Genomic DNA, 26,911 nt, shown 5'->3' with positions numbered 1-26,911 from the left:
TTGAGAAGATTATATTGCAGTTGCTCCAAAGAGTGCATAGAAAAGTGTTCATAGAAGTGCTCATGTGCAAAGTGACACAAAAAAGAAGAAAAGTAATGGTTGTCAAAAAAAGATTTTACAATTGCTAACAAAAACAATCCATTACTAAAGAACATCAATGAATCCAAACACACCACCCATAAGGATCTATGTATTCAATCCAGCCTTGAAAATCAATGTCAATGTTTCGACCCGTCTGCTGCATGAGGTAAGTTTAAACCTTGCATGCGGGTCTTAATCAGGACAGTAATGGAGGGACAAAAGGGCAACCTATTGTAGTGCAAACACAGTGTCCGACCTGGGTACACCTGTATAAGGGCCAAGGCTTCTAGTCCACAATCTTGACGTGACCAAAAGATCTCACATCATTAAAGTAAAGCGTATGACTCAATCAATCAAGGGAACATGAGATTAATGCAAGTATAGTTAGACTGGCTTAAAATAGGCTTTGCTTATCATGACCAAATAAATTATGCAGTCCAACAAATGCGAGCCCAGAAAAAAGAATGAATCGCAAAGGGTCTCTCAATGGATCATACGACCGCAAATCTCAGCCCATCAACCCAAGTGCACTCTTATACCTCCACTACTGTCCTGATGAAGACCCGCATGCAAAGTTTAAACTTACCTCGTGCAGCAGTTGGGTCGAATTGTCAACATTTATTTTCAAGCCTGGATTAAATGCATAGATCCTTATGGATGGTGTGTTTGGATTCATTTCATTTCATAAGGCTTTATTCGAACAAAAAAACAAGTTCATAAAAGCACAACATTAAAAGACAACAATATGGCAGTAGTCAGAAGCAGGAAATACATAGACTTAAAACAATTAAAAAAGCATACTTTTCCTCGCATTGATTGATTTAAGAAGAAAAGTGGCCGTATAAAAACACACATCGGGGTGATGTAAGTTAAAAAGTAAACTCATACAGTCACCTAATGATCTGACCCCAAATTTAACAAACAGGGGTTTCAAATAGGCAGTCCGGAAATGTTTATACAGCTGACAGAGCAAAAGAAAGTGCACAGTGCTTTGGGAAGTAGTGTTATCACAAGGACATGGGCCAACAGGATGTAGGTGCAAGGAAGGGAAGGCAACAAGGTTCTGGACTATTCCCATTCTAAGTCTGGTCAACACAAACCGATGTGCCTTCCAAGTTACTTGAGACAAATATGGTTGAAAACCCACAAATTCATTTAGATCATGATAGGAAACATAAGATAATAAATCAGAGCTATTTTGATGCCTTCTAATGGAGAGCTGATGTAAGAGGCACTGCTTAAGATCAGATTTGGATAACACAGCTGCCCCATAATGATCCACAATGATATTAATGTTGAAGATCTCCCGAAAGTTATCCACAACATACTTTAGCCATGGGATCTTTAAATAATGGTCCAGAGAAAGACAATCAGAAATGATGGCTCTGCACAGAGAGGTCTCCTCTTTAATCCAAATGGAGCGCCATAGGGTCAATGGTCTAAGGAGCATCAAATCGGCAAGGTGGTGAATACCCAATTCATTATGTACTAAGGCATTGTAGACCGAGCTTGGTAGGCACAAAAGTCTCTTCAGGAAAACATTTTCCTCGACCTGAAGAGACCCTGCCGGGGCGTAGCCCCAAATGCCGGCTCCATACAAGGCGATTGAAACACACCGTGATTGAAAAATCTTCAGCATGTCATTAACCCGCCTATCTCCTAACTTAGTAGCCATTGTAAATATACCATGAGCGCTTCTAGCCATTTTAGACCGAACGTTCTTATGTTCATTTGCCCAAGTATTCTTATTAGAGAAAGTGACCCTAAATACGAAAAGTTGTCAACAGCCTGAACCTTTTGTCCCTCTATAAAAAAAGAGGGCTGTTTCTTTCCGTGCCTGTGGCCACATTCCAGACATAAGTTTTAGATTTGTTTAACACTAACTTTCTGCTTTGGATAAATTGCATAAAACCATCCAACAGCTGTTGAAGACCATATGGGGTACGTGAAATTAACACCGCGTCGTCCGCGTAAAGTAACACAGGGACGTATTCATTATTAATTTTAGGGGCATCCACTGCCAGGGATTTAAGAAAAGAGTCTATCTCATTAATAAAAAGTGTAAAAAGCAGTGGAGCCAACACGCATCCCTGACGTATTCCACGTCCAATCTTAAACATGGTCGTGCATTCACCTTTAAGTCCATAACGGACACATGCTCTCAGTTTGGTATAAAGACGTGCTAAAAAGAACACGATACCCTCCGGGGCCCCCATTTCTAACAACTTTGCCCAAAGAATACCGTGATCCACCAGGTCGAAGGCACTACTTAGATCCGCGAAGCAGAGGTAAATAGTGCAGGTCTTAGCCAAAGTATATTTACCGATGAGCAGTTCTAAATTTAGACACTGCTCGATCGTGCCACGACCCTTCCTAAACCCAAACTGACTCTCAGCTAAAATACCGTTTTCCTCCGCCCATTCTTCCAACCTCACTAAGAGCACTCGGCTCATTACTTTTATAGAAGAATCCAACAAGGAGATTGGGCGGTGATTCTTAGCTTCGCCACGATTTCCTTTCTTAAAAATTGGGATTAGGATGGATTCTTCCCAGGTCGGGGGCATCTCGTTGTTGACAGCTGCATTAAAAATATTAGTTAGCAGGGGCCCCCATATTTCTGGGACCAATTTGTACACATCAATTGGTACCCCATCTGGGCCCTGTGCTTTTCCCCCTTTGCTGTCCCTTATACTATCTAAAACCTCTTGGACAGTAAAATCTAATGGCATATGCGGCCATATAACCCCTAAATCCCGAGATGCTACATCTGGCTCAAAAATTTTTGAAAAATGCAAAACCCACTCTTCCTGCATAACGTTGGAGGTTAATTCCGGAATTTTATCATTTTTAAGGAATGGGGAATTAACAGTTTTCCAGAACAGGGAACAATTGTTAGATTCAGCGGCCTTGGTCAAATTGTCCCATGCCTCCTGCTGGACTTCCAATTTCCTACGTTTAAGGGTTTCTTTATATCTGGCTCTTAAGTCTACAACCAGATCCTTATCTCTAGGAATTACTGATAGAGCAGATTTCAATTCCCTTAAAGCCAGAGTGCAGGATGAATTAAACCAGCCCCGCGGCCGATCCTCCTTATACTTACAAGTACTTGTAAGCTTGGAGTCGATGGCTGCATTAATACGGAAAAAATGCTCAATAGAGCCAAAAGTACCTTGGTTATCTACTAGGATCGCGGTAATGTCTGCCAGACAACTGGATATAATGAAGTCAGACGTGATATCAGCCTTATCCCCCTTCCATCTGAGTCTGGTACCGTTAGGGCGTACAGCCTCGATACTATTAACAATACGGCCCGGAATGCAGGCACCATTATTTTCCCATAACGTAGCCTTTACTACCAGGCAGTTATGGTCACTCAGTTGGATATCTATTACTTTAGGTGCAGTAGTCCAGGCCTCAAGACTCAAGGAGATACAGATGAAATCAATAACTGAATTAGCTCCCCGGCCTGTAAAGGTGGGACAAATCTCCCCCTTATCATTTTTCTCGTTGGCCATGATATTCATGTTAAATGATGCGAGGAGATTATTTAGAGCATCTCCATAATAATTGTGTTGGAAATGAAGAATCCCTTCCCCATGGCCGTCCACCAACCCACATACATTGGCGTCTGAGAAAGAACAGGTGGTAGCATTAAAATCCCCTGCCAGGAACAGGTCAAAAATTTCATTGGAATCCTTAAGAAATTCATCCAGTGCCCTTGAAAGAGCTTTAACCGCCTGAACCCTAGAATCGTTAAAAAGATTATTATAAAAGTTAATTAAAAGAATGTTCCTTCCTCCTATTTTATGCAGCCATAAAATTTGGGAGTGGGCCCCGACTTGTACATATTTTTTAACCAACAAAGGGGTTTGGACTGAAATCAAGACCAGTAAGCCCCCCTTGGCTCTTCCCGATACTGAGCCAGTAGCGGGTAGCTGATATGAGATGAAACCATTATAGCCTTTAAAATCTATGCACCAGGTTTCCTGAAAACAAATAATATCAAAAAGATCTAAAAATTCCGACCACCCCAGACTGTCTGATTTCGATCTAATTCCAGCAATATTCCAACTGGCGATGTAACAGCCAGAGAAACCATGGGTACCTGACCCCCTATAGGGACAGTTGCTACCCTGTTGGATGGTGGCAATATTGGGGGTCTCCATAGCTGGCTCAGAACTACCTGCTGGATCTCCCACCTTGCCCAAAGGGGTACAGTCTACAGTTGTCCCGGGGATGTTGTCCGTTAACCCTGGAAAACACACTTTTAAGCCCATACCTGACAAAACTTGACTCCCCGCGGTTTCCAAGGGTGGCTTACCCAGCTCTTTTCGTGATTCCAAACGGCCCACAGGGTCACCCACCTTACCATTAGGTATACAATCTACAGTTAACCCTAGGATATTACCCAACTCATGTCAGTCATTTTGTTCCAACCCACTCAAGCATTGAAAACGGTTAACGGTATTAACCTGGAAACTATTTACCCAGCTATGCTCCCCTTCTTTCCTCAATCTCCCCCCTTCACGATACACTGAAGGGTGCTCATTGTGCTGACTATAGAAAAAGCCTAAAGGGCGGAGTGAAATGCCCTGATCATTGCTGGGGCGGGACGTGGCTCGAATCAGAGCTGTCGTGGCAAGGTGGGGGTTACTGAAATTGATAATAACACAATCCCCAGAGAGATTTTTTGGAGACGTTCCGATCCAGTTGGTTCTGGTGGTAGCCAAAATCTGATCTGCCATAGCCACAGGAAAGCCACACTCCTGATTTGGCCAGGCCACGGTTTTATTTTTGAGGGAAGCATGTGATTCCATGGGATGATAGGGCCCGACCTCTCTAACAGGTGTCACATTAGTCAAAACTGCCACATAAGGTGCACAGTCAGGCGGCAGATTTGGTTGGGGGAGGCCACAGTTATTGGGCTTCCCCCTTCCAGAGGTCCTTAACACGTTCCCCGGGGCTAAGGTAGTGGGTTCTGAGGGGGTATCATTAGAGCAAGAGGGCATTGCTGGAGTAACATCAAAAGCGTCCCCACGAAGGGGTCATGTTGAATCACCAGCAATGCCCTGCCGCTCAATAACAGAAGATGCCCCTCTAGTTGGCAGTAAAGGGGTATTCGGGCCAGCCCATGTCAGGCCGTCGCTGGATAAATCTTTAGAGGGTGGCACAGGCTTACTGGTCTTATCCGCAGTCGCACTGAACGCAGCGGGCAGTTGTGGACTATTGTTAAAATTTAATCCAAATTGCAACAGCTCGCCCAATCTGATCACTTCCCTAGATACAGCCTCGAGTTTGTCCAAAAGTGGCAGGATAATATTGTCTAACTTGGTGTCAATCAAACCACTAAGTAACTCAAGCTGATCCGGGGCCAATTTCATATAAGTGGAATTAACATCGTTACTTGAACAGATAGGGTCAAAAGTGCCCGCATTGGGGACAGAAACAGAGTTCTTTTTACTTTTACGACCCCCTTTTTTTGACAGAACAGGTCTATTTAGGTGTGACCCTGACCTTAACACTCTATGCAGTTTGGGGACCGCAGGGTCCGGGACAATAGGATCGTTATGCAACTTGCTAATCTCAGGTACCTTAGAGGTGTCATTATCAAAAGGGAGAACCTGTGTTGGCTCAATTACACAGGTATCCTCCCTCATTGAGGGGTCTATAGGGGCCGGTACGAGACTGTCATCAATGGTGTGGATCTCGACAGAGACAAGTTGGTTCATAGAGTCAGGAACACTGCCACTACCCAGTCCCAAGGATAATCTTCGTTCCTTGTTGATCTTGTCCACTACCTTGACTAAATAGTTATCAAGTGTAGAAACAATAGGGCGAGAGGTCCCGACTGACTTGGACATGTTGCCTTAAAAAATAAAGTAACCAGGACAAGATACTGCCTATAAAAAATAGCACTTACTATGAAATGACTCTAACAATATGAACTGGACACAAAACCTAAAATACACACTTCAGCACCCAAATCAGACCTCTGAATTGGGAGTTAATTAGTAGGGGTGCTATTTATTACAGTCCAGGAGTAAGCTGGTGTTCTTGGGACCACAGGGTATATCAGCCCAAATACACACCACAATAACGGAGTACGTAGCATACGGGAGGGCACAGTCCTAATCGGCACTTAACAACTGGGAGCAAATCCTCAATAGTGCGATTGGATTACTATAGTCCCAGCAATAGCAAGTCTCACAGTACCTTACAGTAACGTCCACATGAAGAAGATTACTGACACCGGATGTAGATGTTGGGGGGTGGCCCGACCCGGCCTCCTCTGGCCCCTGACGGCCACAGACGGCCCGCCCTCTGCCCGGGATTCATTGACCACCGATCTTTAGCTATGGATTGCTTTTGAACAGAAGAAAGTTTTTTTCAAACAGGCTTATTACGTTGGCTGATTTGAGTCGCTGTTAGCCATTGTTCAATTGTCAAAGTATTTTTTGACAACCGTTACTTTTCTTTTTTTCTATGTCACTTTGCACATGACCACTTCTATGAACACTTTCTATGCATTTTTTGGAACAACCGCGATACAATCTTCTCAATATATGTTTGCATTACTAGATTTCTTAAAAATATAAATTGAATTTGTTTTGAAAATTCTATTTGTGGTTTCTTCCTTTCTCTCTCACTCGACAGGATCATAATACGTGAATTAATATTGTATTTTCTTCTTAAGAAATTGCCAGGAGTACCACAAAGTTGCATGAACATAGTATATGAGGGCAACTATAAAAACAGTACAAAGAAAAGGAAAAGGTCCAATATCATATTGGACAAAGTTGTAAAAAGTATTTGCATACCAACGTCTGGCTTGTGTTCTTGTACTTCCAACTGTGAACACATGATGGCAATAGAATGCCATGCAGGTTACTTATTAAGCTGAAAATTACATTGCCGACAATAATGGCAAGTATCTTTCTTCAATATACCGGGCCCTGTGCAGTACGAGACTCATTAGAAACTCATTAGTAGATGAAAATCGACAGCTAAGGCTGTCTAAACCCAGACGCTAAGACGTTTTCAAATGTAAAGTTTCGCCAGTCTGTACTGATGGGAAATTAACATTTGCTAAGTGATGATTTGGTACCACTACGTTACACTTAGAGGGCAACATGGTTTCTGAAGCAAGCACAATATTTTTAGCGGCCTGCAACACCAGCAGAGGACCGAGTCACATATCACCGCCTGTCTCCCTGCATACATTTGTGACATCATCGCGCATCATGGCTCGAGCATACAGTGCAGAAAAATTAAATGGAGGAAAACCTAAACCACATACTTGCTGTGTTTTAATCACGGCTCTAGAGTGCAGTGTATTCTAGTAATACATATGCATTAATAAGCGAAAAATGTAGTTGAATGAACAGGATACTTGCCTCGTCTGTGGTGGTCCCAAATCTATTGTATGCCGATCTGCGCAAATCCCTTCTACAGGCGGGGGCTTCCATGACGTCATAGTCTTTGGGGTCAGCCTGTCGAGTTTCATGCCTGTACAAAAAATAGGGTATATTGTCACCAACCGCTGCAAATAATAGTCACACATTGATAACTCACCAATGAGTATCTGCCGAACTGGCTTTGTAAGGCAGGATGTCGTTTCAGTAGGTCCTGTTGATACAATAGGACCCCCTTTCCTATTCGTGTTGGACCAAGCCCTACCTGCGGGTATTTCTTCTGTTTCTGCTTCAAACGCTTTGTCTCATAGCACAGTTCTACCTCGTGTCTATCTTTATTTTGGCTCCGTCTTTATTCGCATTTCACACCCAGTCCGGCCAACTGCAACCAAAAGTAAACAATCTGTGGTGCAAATTAGAATGACAGTGAGTGATATTCTTCTATAAGTCAATAAACTCACCACAGAACTTTTTATGTGCTGACATCAAGTTCAGCAACAACCATTGTGGATTGTCCATGGTGGGTAGAGCGCCTAAGTCAGTCCCCTCACCTGACCCACCAACCATGGTTGGTGTGTGTGTCATTGTTCTCCCCACCTATCCACTCGATCCAACAATCACTTCGATTGTGTTGACTGATAGCCAAAATATCACCTAGGGTTCCACTCAGGCCAGGTCCTGTTCAGTCCTTACTGGGGATCTCAATGTATGGTAACGGGAAATAGTTTTCGATTCTGTTTCAAATTCTTACATTATATTCATTTTTGCATCAGATAAGATAACTATTTTCCGCGTCTTTGTTGCCCAAACTTTGGTTTTATTTCTATTTTTATTATTTTTTATTTTTATTTATCCATTCCAAATTATATTTCACCATCTGTTTGGAGAACTGAAAAATAACTCTTACATTCATGCTACAGGTATCTCAAATTGCACTTTCTTTTATCAGACAAACATCAATGAAGTATTAGGACAATGATGGTGAGCCTTAAAATATATTTGCATAGTTAGATGTATTTAAATTAGTGAATATGGTAACACATATTTAAATAGGCATTAAATAAACAACCAACATTGATCTAGTAGTGTTGGGGGTGGTCTATGGAATCACTGGCTATGTGCCTTTCTTGCCTAATGAAGAGATGTCTAAATACATGTAAGCATAACACATATGTTCTGTATTTAGAGCCTCTCCCGTCCCTCTATTTTATTCTGCCCTACATGTTCTTGCTCAAAATATTATTTAGTTATCTAAGTCAGTCAGTTGATTAGTAAATCCCAAATAAGTTTATGAATTCTCTCTACGGCATATCTTCTCTGGGTTGCAAAGCAAGTTTCTGAAATATGTGGATTATTATGCAACGTATGCTTGCGTAGGCTTTGCTGTGAGGCATCTTTCCCAGCGAGGAAAATGGAGAGGATGTAATGATAGTGTCAGAGCTGCCGAATTTGGAACTATAGAAATAAGTTCAAGTGCCAGCCTCAGCTCAACATCCTGTGATTCTGGGCAAATGACTTAATTGCCCAAGGCCTAAAATAAAAATGAATTTGATTTTCTGTAATGTGACTGTTGCTCATATAAGTGCTGCCCTTGGGCTGAGTTCACGCTAAAACTACAATAAAAAATAACATTCTGTTTGCTCATGTTTGAAGAGTCTGCAAAGGCTGGAATAATAATAAAAGAGGATTCTTAACACAATTATAAAAACGTCCGTATTCTTTCTAAACATGGCTTTTCTGCCTTGGTTTAGTTTCTGTCACATTCTGTCAGCAGCTTTAGACCACATTGAAACTGCGGTCACCTAATGTTTATTGTTTGAAGTACATATTGATCAGAGGACAAAATACGGGCTTTAGGTGATTTTCATCATGATCCTACCGGCCAGGACACGAAAATATTGGTAATGCTGGTTAAAAAATATGGCCAGGTGTCAAACATAGCCACGTCAGGAGTTGTGTCCTTTGGGCCACTATATTTCACCTCACTCGCCCAGTCAAAATGTAGTGCTTCTAGTTTTCACCAATGTTTCTGGCTGTATGAGCTTTAAAATATGTACTTTATCCAACATTCCTCTAAAAATGAGCCCAATGAGACTAGCCAAATGCGGTTTCATAAACGGGTGTGATCCGGGAATGTGGGCCACTGTGGGTGCCCGGGCTGGATTGTGATCCCAATCAGACCCTGGTTTCAATGTTTAACAGCAAAAAGGCAAACGGCTGACCGGCTGAGATATGCCGGTTATCATGCCGTGTCTTGTACCTTTCGCTCCGTAAAAGCCACACATCATGAACCATTTATTATGAAGCTCTTTGGAGAAGGAGTCACCCTTGGACTCGTGGGTTTTGTTTATATATACGAAACTAGGAATCGTATGCTTTTTTGATCTGAGATCTCACAATATTTGCCCACTTCGGATTTGAAAGTTATCGCGTTTTGGAATTGTATACCTTCTCATTACGCACTATATACTGTACACTATTTAGCTGGATATCTCTGAGCCCTGACGAAGTTCCCTCTGGCAACTGGGAACGAAACGCGTTGGCTGTGTGCCAGGTTTTATGACTAACGTAATAAAAGAAGTAATTTTGGAACAAATTTGACCTGATTGATTGACTCCGCATCGAGCGCACCTTCCTTACTCTTGAACATTCCTGGTTTCAATGTGTTCATAGAACACTTTAGTATGTGCCACAGCCAGTCAATAGTCATGGTGACACACGTCAAACTGCTCTTGACTCAGGAAGCGGCTGTTGAACATAAACATTATTTTCTACCATGCGGACAGATAATTGGGGGATAAGGGTTGATGTCAAAGACCATCTATACGGGGTAAAGAAGCAGGAAACATCTGATACAGCGTGAGCATATTGCGTTTTATGCAACCTCAAAGCCCAAAAAACTCAAAAGATAAAATTATGGAATGAGGGTAGGAGTGTAAATGTACCCAGTGTGAGCCGGTGATGAGGCTTCTCTTCTTTTTAAGGTTTTTGCTTTAGGAAAACAGAGTTTCAATGGTGAAGAAAACCTCGCAGTACACCAACATTATACGAAATATGCGCACCTTTATTTACATTGCATGACATTTTTGATTCGGCCTACAGCTGAGGTGAAAACCATAATAAGGAGCATGACACAGGACGAGTTATTTTTTAGTAGCACAAGGCAATGCGCAGTCTTGCATTTATCGCTGCTGTGTTGAAGGTGGGGAGGCCTGGCTGGGCTATCATGTTGTTAGGTCACACTTGTTCTCAGAGCCCGTGAAGGCCGACATTCTTCAACAAAAACCTACATGCTAATGCGCTCTCACCACCGGGCACAGGGTCCAGACATGAGCCTGCAGCGCTGTAAAGCGAATGGCACCTGGAGACTGCGGCAACAGAGAACTCTGCTCAGAACCTTGGCGGTCTCTGACCCAAGAGGGTGGACGGCCATCTTGCTGGTAGGCGATGTCACAGCTCGAGGATGCTTTAACCTGCAGCACAATGCCAGAAGAGGAACCTAATTGAGGATGCGGCTCAGGGAATTGTGCCAGTGATGACGGATAAGAAGGGCTGAATCACAGGGGGTGTGGTGGGGGTGTGCCAACCTATGCCTCTGAGGAGCTAGGCAAGGTATAGCCCCTCGTGACACATTCAGCCTGCCAGCTGCGGGCTGCGGCGTGCGGTGTGTGCTGACGCACGCAGGCAAAGAACGGACATCAAGGCCCCCCTCCCGCCACACTGGAAGGGTAATTTGAATAATTTAGTGTAAGGACACATGAGCACCTGAATAGAAAACTGTTGGGGGAGTGGGGCGATTTCTGCTAAAGGAGCCCATGCTCTGCCACTCGTGTGCCCACAGATGAGGTGACAGATCCTGGTGGAACAGGAAAAACATCAAACATGCTGAAAAAGAGGCCTAGTGCCCAATTAAACTGCAGGGAGTTTCTGAAGGATACATGGTGACTAGGCGCATCAAAGGCCCTGATTACAAGGTTGTTGGCATAAAATGGAGTATTTGCCAGAAGTGGTAACCATTTCCCCAGGATAATGCATTTACGGGGCTTTAAGATGGATACAAAAAACTAGGGGGTCTCTCAATGGGGCGTGGCCGCTGTAATTAAGAGCGAGGCTGAAAAACACATAAACGAAAAATCTGTGCTTATCAGTGTGTGCGCCTGACTGGTATTTTGCTGCTTCTGTCATTGCATCCAGGTATATAATACAAGAAGTAACATTGCACCTACAATAAGCCAGGACTATTGGCTTTGTCATGTTAGTTGCATAAGATTTAAAAAAAAGCAACAACTAGGGCTTCCTTGTATAGAATAAGAAGAAGACATTCTTTATTTATTTTTTTACAACCATAAAAAATAACACTTACAATTATTACAATGTACGTTAAAAAACAATTTCACGATAAAATACATCATTATATCTGGATGTGTACAAAAATGTTCCTACTCATTAATAACCATGTTCACAAGTTCACGGTAAAGTGCATCATTAAGTCTAGATCTGTACAAAATGTTCCAACTCATTAGTAACCATATTCCCAGGTTCAATGTCCGCTTTTTTTAAGAGTGTGTCAATCAAGTTAAAAAACTTTACACCCCGACAAATTAAAATGTTTGATGATCCCCCCGCCCAGCGGGTAAAAGTCTGCTTACAAGTACGAATATTAAGCTCTTTTAAAATTGGCTTTTATAAGCGTTCTTCTCGCTTCACTGACTGTAGGACAGACACACATCACTTGGCATAGGGACTCCTTATGATATCCACATAGTCTACAAGTTGCGTTATGATATTTCCCTTTCCAACTTGGTTGCAAATCCTTGGTTTCGTGTACTCCAAACCAATACAGCATATACTTCTTTTAAAGAAACAATCTGAAGTGAGCTGCTAGATAGTCTTGCGGTTTTAGTTTTACATAAGAATTTATCACTGTCCAAGAATGACGTCTTTTTGCCACTAAATTTTTGTCGTCTAGGAAAGATAATATTTTTGCAGCGCCATTGAAAACTCTGTTAAACGCCACCCTCTCCATCTTACCGCCCCATGCCTCTTGAATGTCCAATTCCACCAGAGCTGTTCTTAGGTGTTCACCCCATGAATATGTTTTTTTTTTTTATCAAACTGGGCCCTTATTTCTGTCCAGCATAGATTGTTCAGGGTACTGGGTTCCGAAGAGCGAAGTTTCCAACACAATTTCACAAAAACAGATTGCCTCTGTAATTTCTGGTTTTGAAGTCCAAATTCCAGGCAAATCTGTGCTGGTGACACTTCTCTAGGGAGCTTAAAAACAGCTTTATACACTTTTGTCTGTAAATTGTTTAAAATTCCAAATTCCCGACCATGCCATATTTCCAATCCGTAAGCCAGAGCTGGGAGTAATTGTGCTGCCATTGTTTTTAAAAGATGACTATAAGACGGGCAACTCAATTTTGTTTGTAGCTGTTTATATGCGAAAATTAAGGTTTGTGCCTTTGCTCTTATTGCACTTTTCTGAACCGTAAAGGACATGCATCGTCCTAAATTGATGCCCAAATACTTGTAAGTGCCAACTTCCTCTATTTCTTTACCCTTGGTGAACCACTTGAATTTTTTGGGTCTAGGGCCTACTAAACGCACCACCTTTGTTTTTTTCCTGTTTATCTCCAGCCCCTGACGGTCGAAGTAGTTAGTCAGGTGGTCAATTACTCTTTGTAAGCCAATAGGGGTTTGGCTTAGGACCACTATGTCGTCTGCGTATTGCAGATATTGTATGTGGTCCTCTGCCAATTTCGGGGGATGGCCATTTACTTTTGACAAATGGTTGTTCATGTCTGCAAGGTACAAGTTAAAAAGGCTTGGGGCCAAAACACACCCCTGTTTCAGGCCATTTTTTATATCAATCTTAGATGATGCTATGCTACCATCTCCCAGCTTCACCCGGGCCTAGGTTTCATTATGGAGGGCTACTATGGAGTTAATTAGTTGCTGCGGTATACCCCATCCTTTCAATTTTGTCCATAGTCGTTCACGTGGGACTCTGTCGAAAGCCAATTTTAAGTCAATATAACATACAAATAGACCTGATTTCTGTAAGATTGCCTTTTCCGTAAGGAGTGCTATGGCTGCCAAGTTTGTGCTTGTACCCATTCCTTGCCTAAAACCGGTTTGATATTTGGGAATTATACCTTTCTCCTCCATCCATTCCTGTAGGTGTAGTAATAAACAGGAAGCATAAAGTTTTGCATTAACATCCATCAGGGCTATGAGCCTGTAATTACTAGGCTCATTGCGATTACCATTTTTATATATAAGATGAAATATGCTCCCTCTCCAAGAATTCATGATCTTGTTTTGAGAATACAAATAATTAAAGAGCGGAGTAAGAAAATTTGTCCAAAATTCCGCATCGTGTTTGAAGATTGCATTTGGAAGCCCGTTAGGCCCTGCAGCTCCCTCTGTTTACAATTTTTTTATTACTTCTTTGAGTTGGTTGTTGTCAATTAAGGTGGTTAAGTCATTATGATTTGGTCCTGTGATATGTCTTCAATCTGAACATTATCGTGGTGGAGTAAGATTTCTTCACGTTGTGCTATTTTCCAGGAAGTGGGGTTGATGTCAATATTTGTATGCTTATCCACCTGCAGGATGTCCTGCCCAGGTTCCAAATTCATTAACATTTTGTGGTTACTATTATTGTATACATTTTGTATATGTTGTCCCCATATCTTCTCACTTATTCCAGCTTTTTGAGACATTCCTGTTCCCTTAGTTAACTTGTTTATTATGCCCCAGAATTCACAACAGTTTGCTGGCCCAGAGTAATTTTTCCCAGAGCTTTTCCATACGTTCCTTTTTTGCCACTCTACACCTCTCCCTAAAATTCTTCCTCATGTCACTAATATTGTTGTTCGTTACTGGATTTCCAGATCTTACAGCCATAACAGCTTTTCTCGATTCCCTTGTAATTTCCCTCTTTTGGTTACGCAACTGTATGTTAAACCATAGTTCATAAATTCTACTTTGTGGACCTCGACGTCCCGGGAGAACCGGAAATTTATCAAGAAGAAAATTTCCCAATTGTTCCCAAAAGTCTTCTAGTGTGGCCCGCCATAGTTTATGTATTTATGCACAGCAACCATTATTTGTGAGACGTTCGTACCGCGCCATTTTAATTTCTTCAGATTGTATGTTACTGGGATTTCAGTCAGTGCAGTTATTTTCTCTTTCTCAAACTGCTTTGCATTGATGGTCAAAACTTGTGGCAAATGGTCACTTTCCGGCGGGATTGTATATAAAATGAATCAACTGTGATGTGAAGTTCATTGCTGACTATAGTATAGTCAATGGTTGATTGTTTCTTCCCACTTAGAAAGGTGATCCTGGCCGGCTGATCTCCCTTTATTTTACCGTTCAGAATGTATAATCCCAAGGTGGCCAAATAGTTTTTCAGCTCGTTAGCCTTCAACTCCTTTTGACGCATTCTCTTGTTTGACTTGCTCCCTATTAGGTTGGAATTAAAGTCTCCTGTAATTATCATCTCACAATTTTGATGGCTTTTCTGCAAAACCTTGATTAGATTAATCAAGCATACCAGTTTTTCCTTTTTCGACTTTTTGTTAGGGTGGATATATATGTTTGAAATCAGCAGCTGCCAGGGCATTTTATTTCCAGAGTTGTTGCATTCCAATTTCACAACCTGTATCCAGTTTTCACAAGTGTCAAGTTCTTCTGTTTGCCAAACTAATTTTTCTGTTACATAAATGGACAGCCCACCCCTTGGGTGCCCATATTTATAAATTTGCTCTGCCAAAACATGAAATTCTGCATATCCATTAATGGGTTTAGGAATCAAGTTCCAGGTTTCTTGTAACATGAGGATGCCAAAATTGTGTAAGAAGGCTTGCGTCTCAGGATCTTGGCCCATTTCATTGAACCCGTGGATGTTCCATGAACAGATTCTAATTTTGTAATCCTTGGCCATGCCTGGATATATCACTAAAGGCTGTAGCCTTTGTGGATCGTTAGATTCATCAGGATCGTTTATGGCTCAAGAAATGGGGCCCCCATGACCAATCGTGAACTTCTTCTGGCAGTTGGTTTAAACAAGCTCGATTCTGATTTGTTATCTCCGGTGTGTTATTTGCCGAATTTGAGTTTTTAGAAGTGGTACTCCGAGCCCCCCTTAAGCAAGTTTTTGGACGAATCTCCTTTCCAGATGTAATCGGGGTCACTATATCTGATAAAAGTGGGTACGGGTATTCTGTATTTTTTGGGTAAGATAGAGAAATACCGCATGCATCAAAATTTACTCTTTCTGAGAAAATCTGAGCTGTTATTTCCTTTGAGGACCAGGTTGTCAGAGTAACCACTTTTTCTGATATTTTTTTCGTTTGCAAAAATTCTACTGTCAAGAGATCTGCTGTAGTGATATTACGCAGCTTTGGTATCTCCTTAAATAATCTCATTAGATTTCCCCTGTTTAAGGAGTCCAATCTGCCCTTTGTTTGATAGTCTGGCTCAAAGATCAGTTTATTAGATGACTCTTCTGGTTCTCTTTGTCAAATACCTGTTTGGGGGAACTGTTCTGTTCTATCTGTGTGTTATAGACTTTACTTCTGATTTGTACTATGTTGTCAGAGATCTCCCTTTCCTGCTGTAATACATTCACTTGTCCATCACTTATTCATGTACTTAATGTTGTGTCAGCTTTTTGATGTACTTCCATGCTTATAAGATCTTTTAAGTTAGATTGAACTATTGGAAACTCGCAGACCCGTCCCTGTTTATCTAGAGAAATTTTTAATTTGTTCCAATTTTTATTTCCCGTAAATTCACTCAAAGTACCTGGAGATTTTTTTAAATATTCTAATAACCGCCTGTCCGATTTAGTTTTGTGTCGATCTTCTTGTACTCTATCTTGAGAGCTTACCATACTATGTTCATTTGAAATTCCTTCACAATTTGAAGGTATAATTTGTGAATTTAATGAGGTTCCATTTACGCCATCTTGTCTGTTGGTTACGGTTTTGTCATCAAACCGTGTCTTTAGGAAAACGATGTCCTCATTGGCAATTTTTTGTTTGTATCCTTCTTTTGGTGGATCTTTGATTTTTCCTTGATTTTGTTCCAAAGTGTTGTCTCTCACGGAAGCTTTAGAATTGACTGGAATGTCCTGTTTTTTTACGGTTGTTATACACTCTTTGTCACATTTTATTTGTTTGACACCTTCATGTAAGTGTATATTGCTTTTTTGTGTACATAAAGATGAGTCACTTTGAAGGGATTTATTAAAACTTACAATTGGATCTTGCAAATGAAACGTAGATCCACATGAGACCCCAGGTGGGCCTTTATTGCTATGCTGGTTGGTTTTATGGCTGTACAATTGTGAAAAAATTGGATAAATTTGCTTCTTTTCTTGACCAGTTTGCTTACTCACATTAAGCCTGGCCTTACGAGCTCTTTTTCGTTGTCTTTTTGTTAATCCACCATTTGATAGACTAGGTGTAGGAGTTAATTCCTGGGCGGTTTGAGCATCCCCTGATCGATTTGATTCCTTGGTTTTATTTTTTGTAACACTGCCGTCATGTTGGGGGCAAGGTGTCATTACTTCTGCTCCTGCTTTTGTCATTCATCACATCTTTTCTTTCGGTAATGGCAGGGTGTTCCTTGTCAACCTTATTTTCTGTTGGCTTAACGACATGTAGGATTTCTGTTAATATTTCTGGAAGGGATGCCAATTTATCTATTATCTGGCTACATCCACAATTTGAATTTAATAGGTATCCGCTGCTGGGAACCTTACTTTGATTGTCCTTAGTAATCAATACAGATAGTGTGTCGAGTTTGGTGTTAATACCTGCGATATAAGTAGCAATTAAGTTCATTAGATCGATCTGAACATCAAGTTTATCTGATAGAAAGTTTAAAACATCTATGGCTCGCTGTAAAGATCTTAATAAAGTATCACTCCATTTTACTGAGTGGGAGGATTGCGACAGGAATTCTGAAATTTAATCAGTTCCACTCACTGAAGAGATTGTAATTGGGGGTGACCGGGATGGTTGACTTCCCATAGGGCTAGTGTTTAGCGTGACATTTTTCCCCTCCTGCTGGTCCGTGCACACTAAATGTTTTATTGGGGTGGAGGCTGCCCCTCCTTCCTCCCTAACTTGTTGATCCGGAGTTGTGCCTATGACTGGACTCCTTCCTGGATCTTGAATGTGTGCATCCTCATTTGGTTGGGTATTCAAGTCCAGTGCTTGAATGAGGTCAGCATCATCTGATATAGAGAAAGAACTGATCCATTCATCGATTTGTACTTGGTCATTTTCTTTGTCTCTAGCTACACCGGGGTCTCCTTTTTCCTTTTTGATATTCTCCATGTTTCCCTTCTTTATTTTGACAGAGCAGGTCCTTAGGCTGGGTCTTGGGCAGATACACCTGCGCTGTAGTAGTTATCAACCCTTTATTTGGGGGCACATCATCTCTGGCCGCCTCACTTTTGGCATCTTGGTTTGCCTTGATTATATCATCCTCACTTTTATTTGTTTCATGGTTTGTCATCCTTATAAGTGAGGATATTTCTCTTACAGAACTGGGTTGTATTAATTTAATGTTGGTACTTAGGCATCCAGATGACTGTAGACTTCTTTTGTCCTGTGTTTTTGGTGTTATTGGACTTGGCAAGCTTTGGGTCCCATCTGTGGCATACATTGCGGCCATTGGATCCTTTAGAAAATGGAATCTCTGGTTCTCGTTTTTTCCTTCAAAATTAAAAAAGGCACTTTTTGGTGTTAAAACCGAAACCAACTTTTTCTTTTGTGATGATGAATTTTCTTTCCTTCTCTTAATGTTTGAGGTAGAATTTAAATCTGTTTTTGGCACTCTCTTTTTTGGTTTCCTCTGTGGTGTATGTCGAGTTTTTCCTGATCTCATAATCCTTGGTTGCTCACGCAAACCCCTGATGGATCTGCACTTACCAAAAAATGATTCCACTAGTTCAACTTGCCAACTTGCCAATCTGGCAGTGTGTAGGGGGAACAGGCTCAGCAGGCAATGGATAACCCCTGAATCCCCCACCAGCAAGGGTGCTCAGACTATTTGACACACTGTCCACCTGGATGATCGCACGGGGAGCTCACAATTGGTTTATTCCCTACTTTGGCTGAGGCCAAACAGCGGATATTCCAGTATGGCAAAACAAGGTGCGTTGTTATTTTGATCATCTTATTGCCTCCGCGGCTCACGGCTTTTTAAGCGGCTATTTGACAGCTCCCACGGCACCTGAGGCGAATCTTACCGCACAAGGCCACAAGCCACGAGTCACAAGCCACAGGGAGACACACGCACACTGCTGCAAACCCCACACGGCGGGCAGGCTGGCTGGCTCCAAATTCCAAACACAGCCGCTACCACTGCCACAGCCTCTGCCGCCAGGAGGGACTTTTGCTCCAAACTACTACAGCTGCCACCCATGTCCCACCGGTCCGCTGCCGAGAGCAAGAGCAGGAGACCGGGACAGCAGAAGCAACGGCAACAAGTAAGCGTGGAGGTGGCAGTAGGCGGAAGGGAGCAGTCCGGCAGTCCAGCAGTCCAGCAGTCCCACAGACGGGAAACAGGACTTGCTTGTATGCGGTGTGCGGTGAGTGGTGCGGTGTGCGATGGCTTTCAGCAGCGTTGTTTGCTGCTTTTCTACAGCACACTCTGCACACTTGCCTGCAGAGCCAAACCCCCCACAGGTGCAATTGGAGCCAGTGCGAGCCAAAGGGAGTCAAAGGGAGTCAATGGGAGTAAATGGGAGTTGAGTCAGTCAAGACAAGAGCTTTAACAGCGTTAGGGCAGCTTTTCCAATATACGCCGGTAAGCGCCACGTTTATTCTTTACCAATATGCGGTTCCTACCGCGTTACGCACCGCTGTTCCTACTGCCTTAAGCACCGCTCTGTACTGAGGATCAGGTGCCAGGTGCCTCTGCCGCTGCCACTGGCGAGGGGGGGGGTTCAGTCCCCGTCTCCCGCCTCCTGTCTCGGTGGTTGCAGTGGTTGCGGTGGTTGCGGCTCGGCGGCGGCTTCCACGGCGTTACAACGTTCATGGCAGGCCTGCCTGCTCACAACCGCTCTTAACTCTGTGCTCCTCCTCTGCTCCTCGCAAAACGCAAAACGTGGAATGGATCCCTGGGGACAGAGAGCAGTCACGAGGGTTTAGTCCCTGAGCCTCGTTCAGGGCTGTTGCTTGCGCATAGGATGGCAGAGTAGGTCAAACTAGAATATTGAAAATGCTGCAGTTCTAAAATGATGAGACTGTGAAAGAAATATAACCAGTCTCTTTGAAGTTGCATCCAAGTGAAGGGTGGTACTGCTGCAGAGTTGTTATTTTTTTCTCCGAGGTGTGAGGGCAAAAATGTTTCAGCACCTGCTTTTTAGAACTGCCGGTGCTGAGCACCGGAAGGACCTGGCCCAATTAAAGCCCTGTGCATTTACCAAATTAGGTAAATTTACCCTATTATGCGTTTTCACCAAGAAAATAAAGGATAGCTTGCGGAATCAGTTTTTAGCATGCCGAATTCCTCATGTTTTGCCTTTTTTCCAGGTTTTTCTCCCCAATAGATTTCTGCAGGTTTGACCTGTTGGAATTTATCAGAGGAAAAATGTGAGGGTGGAATAGTTAACACACAACTCGTAAATCTGATAGCTGGGTAAACACGTGTTTACACAGGGGGCGGAATTAGCCCTGAACTGCTAACGAGGGCCCAAGCATCCTTCAAGGAGGGGACCATGGAACATGTGAAGAGGGGTTCACCAGCACAAGTGTGCTCTGCTGCATCACAAGGGAACTGACCCACCTTGAGGTGTTAGAAGATGAGACGGGTAGGTTCAATGCTACTCCATAGGACACCCATATTCACTAGGGTTGCAAGCAGGTGGACCCAGCAGAGTAATTGAAGACTGGATTAACTACGTCTTAAATCTCCTTTCAGAGCTGAGGGCTTGGACGGTTACAATCAGCTGATGATTCATTGTTCATATCATCCTGGCTGTACAGGAATCAAGAACCACGATGAAACAAAAAATTTGGCCTCAGTTGCAACTGAAGTCAATCCACTGAAGGTGGACAAACTTAAACTGTCAGGTAGGCCAGCAAAAGGAGAATGTAAAAAAAGCCAAAGTAGCCCCTCAACTTGCTCACATACATCCACAAGATCAGGACCTGATTCCAGCAATACACAGCAAAGGATGTGGAGAAGTGATGAAGGAGGAACAATGTCTGCATCAATCAATCATGAAATTTATATTGCGCACTACTCACCCGGATGGGTCTCAAGGCGCATGGGGAAGGGGGTCTGCTACTGCTCAAACAGCCAGGTCTTGAGCTGTCTCCTGAAGGCGAGGTGGTCCCGGGTCAGTCGCAGGTGGACGGGCAGGGAGTTCCATGTCTTAGCCACCAGGTAGGAGAAGGATCTTCCTCCGGCGGTGGTTCTCTGGATGCGAGGGACGACGGCGAGGGCGAGGTTTGCGGATCGTAGCTGGCGGGTGGGCGTGTAGGTCAGGCGGTCATTGAGGTATCTTGGGCCAAGGTCGTGGAGGGATTTGTGTGCGTGGGTGAGGAGTCTGAACGTGATCCTCTTGTTGACGGGGAGCCAGTGCAGGTCTCTCAGGTGGCTCGAGATGTGGCTGCGTCGGGGGACGTCCAGGATGAGTCGGGCGGAGGCGTTCTGGATACGTTGAAGTCTTTTCTGAAGCTTGGCTGTTGTACCGGCGTAGAGGGTGTTTCCGTAGTCAAGTCTGCTGGTGACGAGGGCCTGGGTGACCGTCTTCCTGGTCTCGGTCGGGATCCAACGGAAGATCTTACGGAGCATGCGAAGGTTGTGGAAGCAGGCTGAGGATACGGCGTTGACTTGTCTGGTCATCGATAGGGAGGAGTCCAGGATGACGCCCAAGTTGCGTGCGTGGTTTGGGTGCGGTGCCTAGGGCCGGGGGCCACCAGGAGTCGTTCCATGCGGAGGGCGACGGTCCCAGGATGAGGACTTCTGTCTTGTCCGTGTTCAACTTCAGGCGGCTGATGTTCATCCATTCGGCGACGTCTTTCATCCCTTCGTGTAGGCTGGCTTTGGCGGTGTCGGGGTCTCTGGTGAGGGAGAGAATCAGCTGGGTGTCATCGGCGTAGGAAATGATGTTGAGGTTGTGTTGGTGTGCGATGGCAGCGAGGGGTTTCATGTAGATGTTGAAGAGAGTGGGGCTGAGCGATGATCCTTGCGGGACGCCGCAGATGACTTCGGTGGCCGCAGAGCGGAACGGAGGGAGGCGTACTCTCTGTGTTCTGCCGGAGAGGTAGGAGATGATCCATTTCAGGGCCATCCCTTGGATGCCGGTGTCACTGAGGCGTTGGACTAGGGTGCGGTGGCAGACAGTGTCAAATGCTGCGGAGAGGTCTAGGAGGATGAGTGCCGCTGTTTCACCGTTGTCGAGCAGGGCTCGGATGTCGTCGGTGGCAGCGATGAGGGCGGTCTCGGTGCTGTGGTTGGCTCTGAATCCGGACTGCGATGGGTCGAGAGATCCGTTCGTCTCGAGGAAGGCGGCCAGTTGCTTGTTGACGATCTTCTCGAAGACCTTGGCAGGGAAGGGAAGGAGCGAGATGGGGCGGAAGTTCTTGAGGTCGGTCGGGTCCGCTGTAGGTTTCTTCAGCAGTGCGCTGAGCTCGGCGTGTTTCCAGCTCTCCGGGAAGGTTGCTGTGTCGAGGGAGGTGTTGATGATGTCTCGGAGGTGGGGTGCGATGGTAGAGGCGGCCTTGTTGAAGACATGGTGGGGGCACGGGTCGGTCGGAGATCCGGAGTGGATGGTGTTCATCATGCGTGTCATGTCTTCGGGGGTCACCTTGGTCCATGTCTGGAGGGTGGCGGCGGGGTGTGTAGGCTCGACCGATGGGTGCTGGGGTGGAACGCCGAAGCTGTTGTGGATGTCGGTGATCTTGCGGTGGAAGTACGAGGCGAGGGAGTCGCAGAGGTCCTGCGAGGGAGTGATGTCGTTGTTGCCCGTGCTGGGGTTGGAGAACTCCTTAACGATGTTGAAGAGCTCCTTGCTGTCATGGGTGTTCTTGTCCAGTCGTTCCTTCAGAGATTTCTTCTTAGTGGTGCGGATGAGCTGGTGGTGTCTGCGGGTGGCGAGTTTGAGGGCGGTCATGTTGTCGGTGGTCTTGTCGAGGATCCAGGCCTTCTCGAGGGTGCGGAAGGCCTTCTTGGAGTCCTTGAGTTCGTTGGTGCATAGGGGGAACGCCTGAGAAAAGAGTTGGCTCCTCGACCGAACACTTTCTGGGAGACTGGTTTGTGAAAGTGCTGTATGCAGAGGCCATTTTGAAATACTTTGCAGTTAAGAGGCCACAAAGGGCACCAGTGCCTCTATCATGGCTCGCCGCTAGACCACGGCCAATTTTTGCATGATTATTGAATTACAGAGCTCGATTTACTTCAAGCAAAAAACATGCCCCGTTTTGTACATGGTAACTCAACCGTGCACATTTTCCGTAACAATTCACAAAGAGCTGGAACAAACACAGCAAATTGTTTTGCAGTGTAGAGCTATGGGAACGAAATATAGGCTTCTGTCCCTGGCAAAGCTGAACATAATAGCTGATGGCAGATCACATTTCTTCATGGTGCCTCTGTGGTGAACAACTGAATTGAGGATAACTTTAGTGCGCAGGATGAACAGATAGACATTTGCAACGTGGACCAGAGGAAAGAATGTCAGAGGAAGAATTGTCGAGTGAAAGTCCTTAGACCATCACATATGAAAGTGGCAACAGACAAAGTGGCTGTGTCGAAAAATCTAAGGAACTTAATCCAGGAGACTGACAAAGATGTTGCTGGCGATCCTCTAAAGGTTCACTGGATGCAGACTTTGCATCCATCACTTATCTGACAGCACCTCTGCAAACAATACAAAATGCTGCAGCTAGAGTTCTGTTCGGAATCCCAGGAAGATCAAGTATGAAACAACACCTTCGGGATCCACACTGGCTTCCTGTGGCCCGTCGTGTCCAGTTTAAAGCCCTCATTCTTGCTCATGGAGCTCTGCATGGATCTGGGTCACCCTACCTTAGGAGACGCTTTGGCTTCTACGTCCCCCGAAGACACCTGCGTTCAGCTGTGCAGCATCTAGCAGTGGTCCCCCGCTTCTGCCTTACCCGAATGGGGGGCAGCTCTTTATCCTTTAAGGCAGCAGAAGTCTGGAATTCGCTCCCTTTTGAACTGCAGAACACCCAAGACCCCAAGTTGTTCAAGAAGCAGCTAAAGACCTTGCTTTTTTGTTAAGCTTAGTTACTCTCAGCTCCATTGCTTTCGCAGATGGCCCCGCGCCGGGACACTCTTGAATATCCGTGCGCGATACAAGTGCCAATAACATAACATACAACATAACCTATGGAGGGCCAGTGGGGACTCCACTGACCGCTGATATCCTGGCCCGAAGCCTGTGAGCATAACACCTATAGGGGTGCTGCAACTGTTCCATTGTACTTCCTTGAGTCACCATGAGGTGGTGTGATGACGAAATGGGGAAGGGATAGATAAGCGAGGAGGCACTCATAGTAAACATTGGCTTATCTCTCCCTCTTAACTTTTAATCACACCTGGGAGCAGAGGGACAGCACTGCGCATCCTCTTCATTGGTAATATTGTAGATGTGGGCAAAGTGGGAAAATACTGCCAAAAGACGTGGAAAGGGAAAGTGCAAAATAAGATTATAAGACCATTTCGAGTCAAAGTTGAGATCAGGTTAATAGGCTGAGGTAAGTTGGTAGGGGAGATGTACCCGGTCCAGTGGTAAAAAAGGCTGTCTCAACACTATTAATGGGCACACACACACCATGCACAGCACAGGCCAACAAAACTTCCTACTTGTTACCTCCTTTCTGTGTCTGGAGCTGAAGGGACTCTTACTAACAATTGATCATCACAGGATGCAGCTATCTCTAAGAGGTGATACAAAGTGAATGCATACTTGAGACATAGCGGTATACACATAGCCATATTGAAGCAGATTCATGCTACTAGAGAAGAGAGAACGAAATCATAAAAACTTTGGATGGGACAAATCATTGAAAAAGGCATTTAAAGAGGAGCATTGCAGGAGGTTTTTAATGTGGTGGCAAGGGGAATCTGCATAAAACACTATTAGGTGAGGCCAACACTACAGGGGGAACTGAGACAAGTAGAGGACACCATAAAAGAACCAGATAAACAAGATAGTCTCTGATAACACATAGAATGATTCCCTGCTCACTAGCAGAGAAACATATGCTGAAACATTAGTACGGTTGAGTTACACAGACTATAGAAAGTATACAGAAATTATATATGTTGAGAGGGATAAAATAGGTAGGTAGGTAACATCTATGTTGCACCCCTGGCAAGAGTGATGCGCATGTATGGTTTCATCCCAGTATCATATGCTGATGATACACAGCTCCTCTTCCCCTTTAAGACTCTCTCCGCTGATGTAAGAAGCTCTTTCTCTTCAGGCATGAAGGCAGTGGCACATTGGATGTCCTCCAATTATCTTCAGTGCAACGTCAGCAAAACTGAGGTAATGCTGTTTGGAGAAGCTAAAATACTATGGACCCCTGATTGGTGGCGACACGACCTGGGAACAGTTCCCAAACCCAAACAGGTCATGAAGAATTTAGGGATCCGATTGGATCAAGATTTGTCACTCAAACAGCATGTTAACTATATTTCAGGAATATGCTTCCATACCATTAGCCTGTTATGTAAATTTTTCCCTCTACTACCTGACTCCTTTAGGAGAATTCTTGTTCAGGCTTTGGTTTTAAGTCGGATTGACTATTGTAATGGCCTGTTGCTTTTTGCCAACGAAGGCGTATTGGCCAAGCTTCAGGTCATTCAGAACACGGCAGCTCGCCTTGTCCTCAACGTCCTCCCGAGAACTGCTTCTAAGCCCCTCCTTGAGCAACTGCACTGGCTCTCAATCCGGCAGAGAACTAAATTTAAAATATGTTGTCTGATTCATAAATGTCTAAATGGACAAGGGCCCGCCTACCTTCTAAACAAATTTGTTCCCTATATTCCAACTCGATTGCTCAGGTCCAGCAACAATCCTCTCTTAGTGATCCCCCGTGCAAAAAAAGCCAGACATGGGAGCAAAGCACTATCAATTACAGGACCCACATTATGGAACAAACTCCCTCTGTCTTTGAGACAGTGTAAAGAACACCTCACTTTCAGGAGACACTTGAAAACTGTACTGTTCAGAAATGAGATCTAGCCCCATTCTTTCACACCTCTGTTTCGACCGGCTCCAAAAGCGCAGAGATACTCCACCAGGAGTCGATTCCAGCGCTATACAAACCAGCAAATAAATAAATTAAATAAATAAATAAATAGGCCACAGGAATATATAATACACCATGATAATGACAAACAGCAGATGACTGCACTGAGAAGGTGTGTTGGACCTGGCCCCTTTAGCAGGGATATCCACAAACTTTTTGCCTTCCTCCTGTATTTTGATGACTTAGTTGTTGCTGGTTTTAGGACTCTGGGCACTTTACCACTGCTGACCAGTGCAAAAGAACAAGTGCTCGCTGTGTAAAATGTATTGGTGATTGGTTTATCCGTAATTGGCATATCTGATTTACTAGTAGGTCCCTAGTAAAGTGCACTGGTGTGCCCAGGGCCTCCAAATCAAAGGCTACTAGTGGGCCTGCAGTGATGATTGTGCCACCCACATGATTAGCCCTGCAAACATGTCTCAGAACTGCCACTACAGTGTCTGTGTGTGTAGTTTTAAACTGCCACTTTGACTTGGGAAAAGCACCCGCTTGCCAGGCCCAAACCTTCCCTTTTCCTATATGTAAGTCACCCCTAAGGTAAGCCCAACATAGCTCCATGGACAGGGTGCAGTGTATTTGAAAGGTAGGACATGTGCTGTTGTGTTTTACATGTCCTAATAGTGAAATACTGTTAATTTCGTTTTTCACTATTGCCGGACTATATCTCCCACAGTGTATCATGGGGATTGCCTTGAAATATATTTTATGTGTAATTTTCCATTGGGAGCAGATCGAGATTTGGAGTCTGGGGTCTCTGAACTCAAAATGTAAAAATACATCTTTTGGTGAAGCTGGTTTTTAAATTGTGTGTTTGAAACTTCCACTTTTAGAAAGTAGGCATTATCTTGCTTAACCATTCCTGTGCCTCTGCCTGTCTGTAGAATGCATGTCTGGGTTGGCTGACCATTGGGCTGTTGTGCATTCACTCTAGGCAGTCACAGAAAGGAAGCTGAGGTGTGCCTTGCATGTCGTGATGGCCCATCACCAGGCTGATGGGCCTTCCTGAGCTAGAGTGGTGGCAGCAGTTGTCACTGACACATGAATAGGGCTGTGCCTGACCTCACAAAAAGCTGCCTCCCCCCGTAGTGTGTCTGGAGC

General features: G+C 44.1%; 1 protein-coding gene across 1 annotated transcript in view; it reads right to left on the bottom strand.

Moving 5' to 3' along the window:
- CFAP95 (cilia and flagella associated protein 95) overlaps nucleotides 1-26,911 on the bottom strand; it is a 200,086-nt gene that overhangs the window by 122,255 nt on the left and 50,920 nt on the right. The window contains exon 2 of the mRNA XM_085640791.1: nucleotides 7,476-7,587. Within this exon, the coding sequence (XP_085496917.1) occupies nucleotides 7,476-7,587 (112 nt within the window). The remainder of the gene's footprint in view (nucleotides 1-7,475; nucleotides 7,588-26,911) is intronic.

Source organism: Triturus cristatus, chromosome 2_1 (genome assembly GCF_964204655.1).
Source record: "Triturus cristatus chromosome 2_1, aTriCri1.1, whole genome shotgun sequence".
NCBI lineage: Eukaryota > Metazoa > Chordata > Amphibia > Caudata > Salamandridae > Triturus > Triturus cristatus.
The sequence above is the reverse complement of the archived record's forward strand: the minus strand, read 5'-3'. Positions and strand labels throughout refer to the sequence as shown.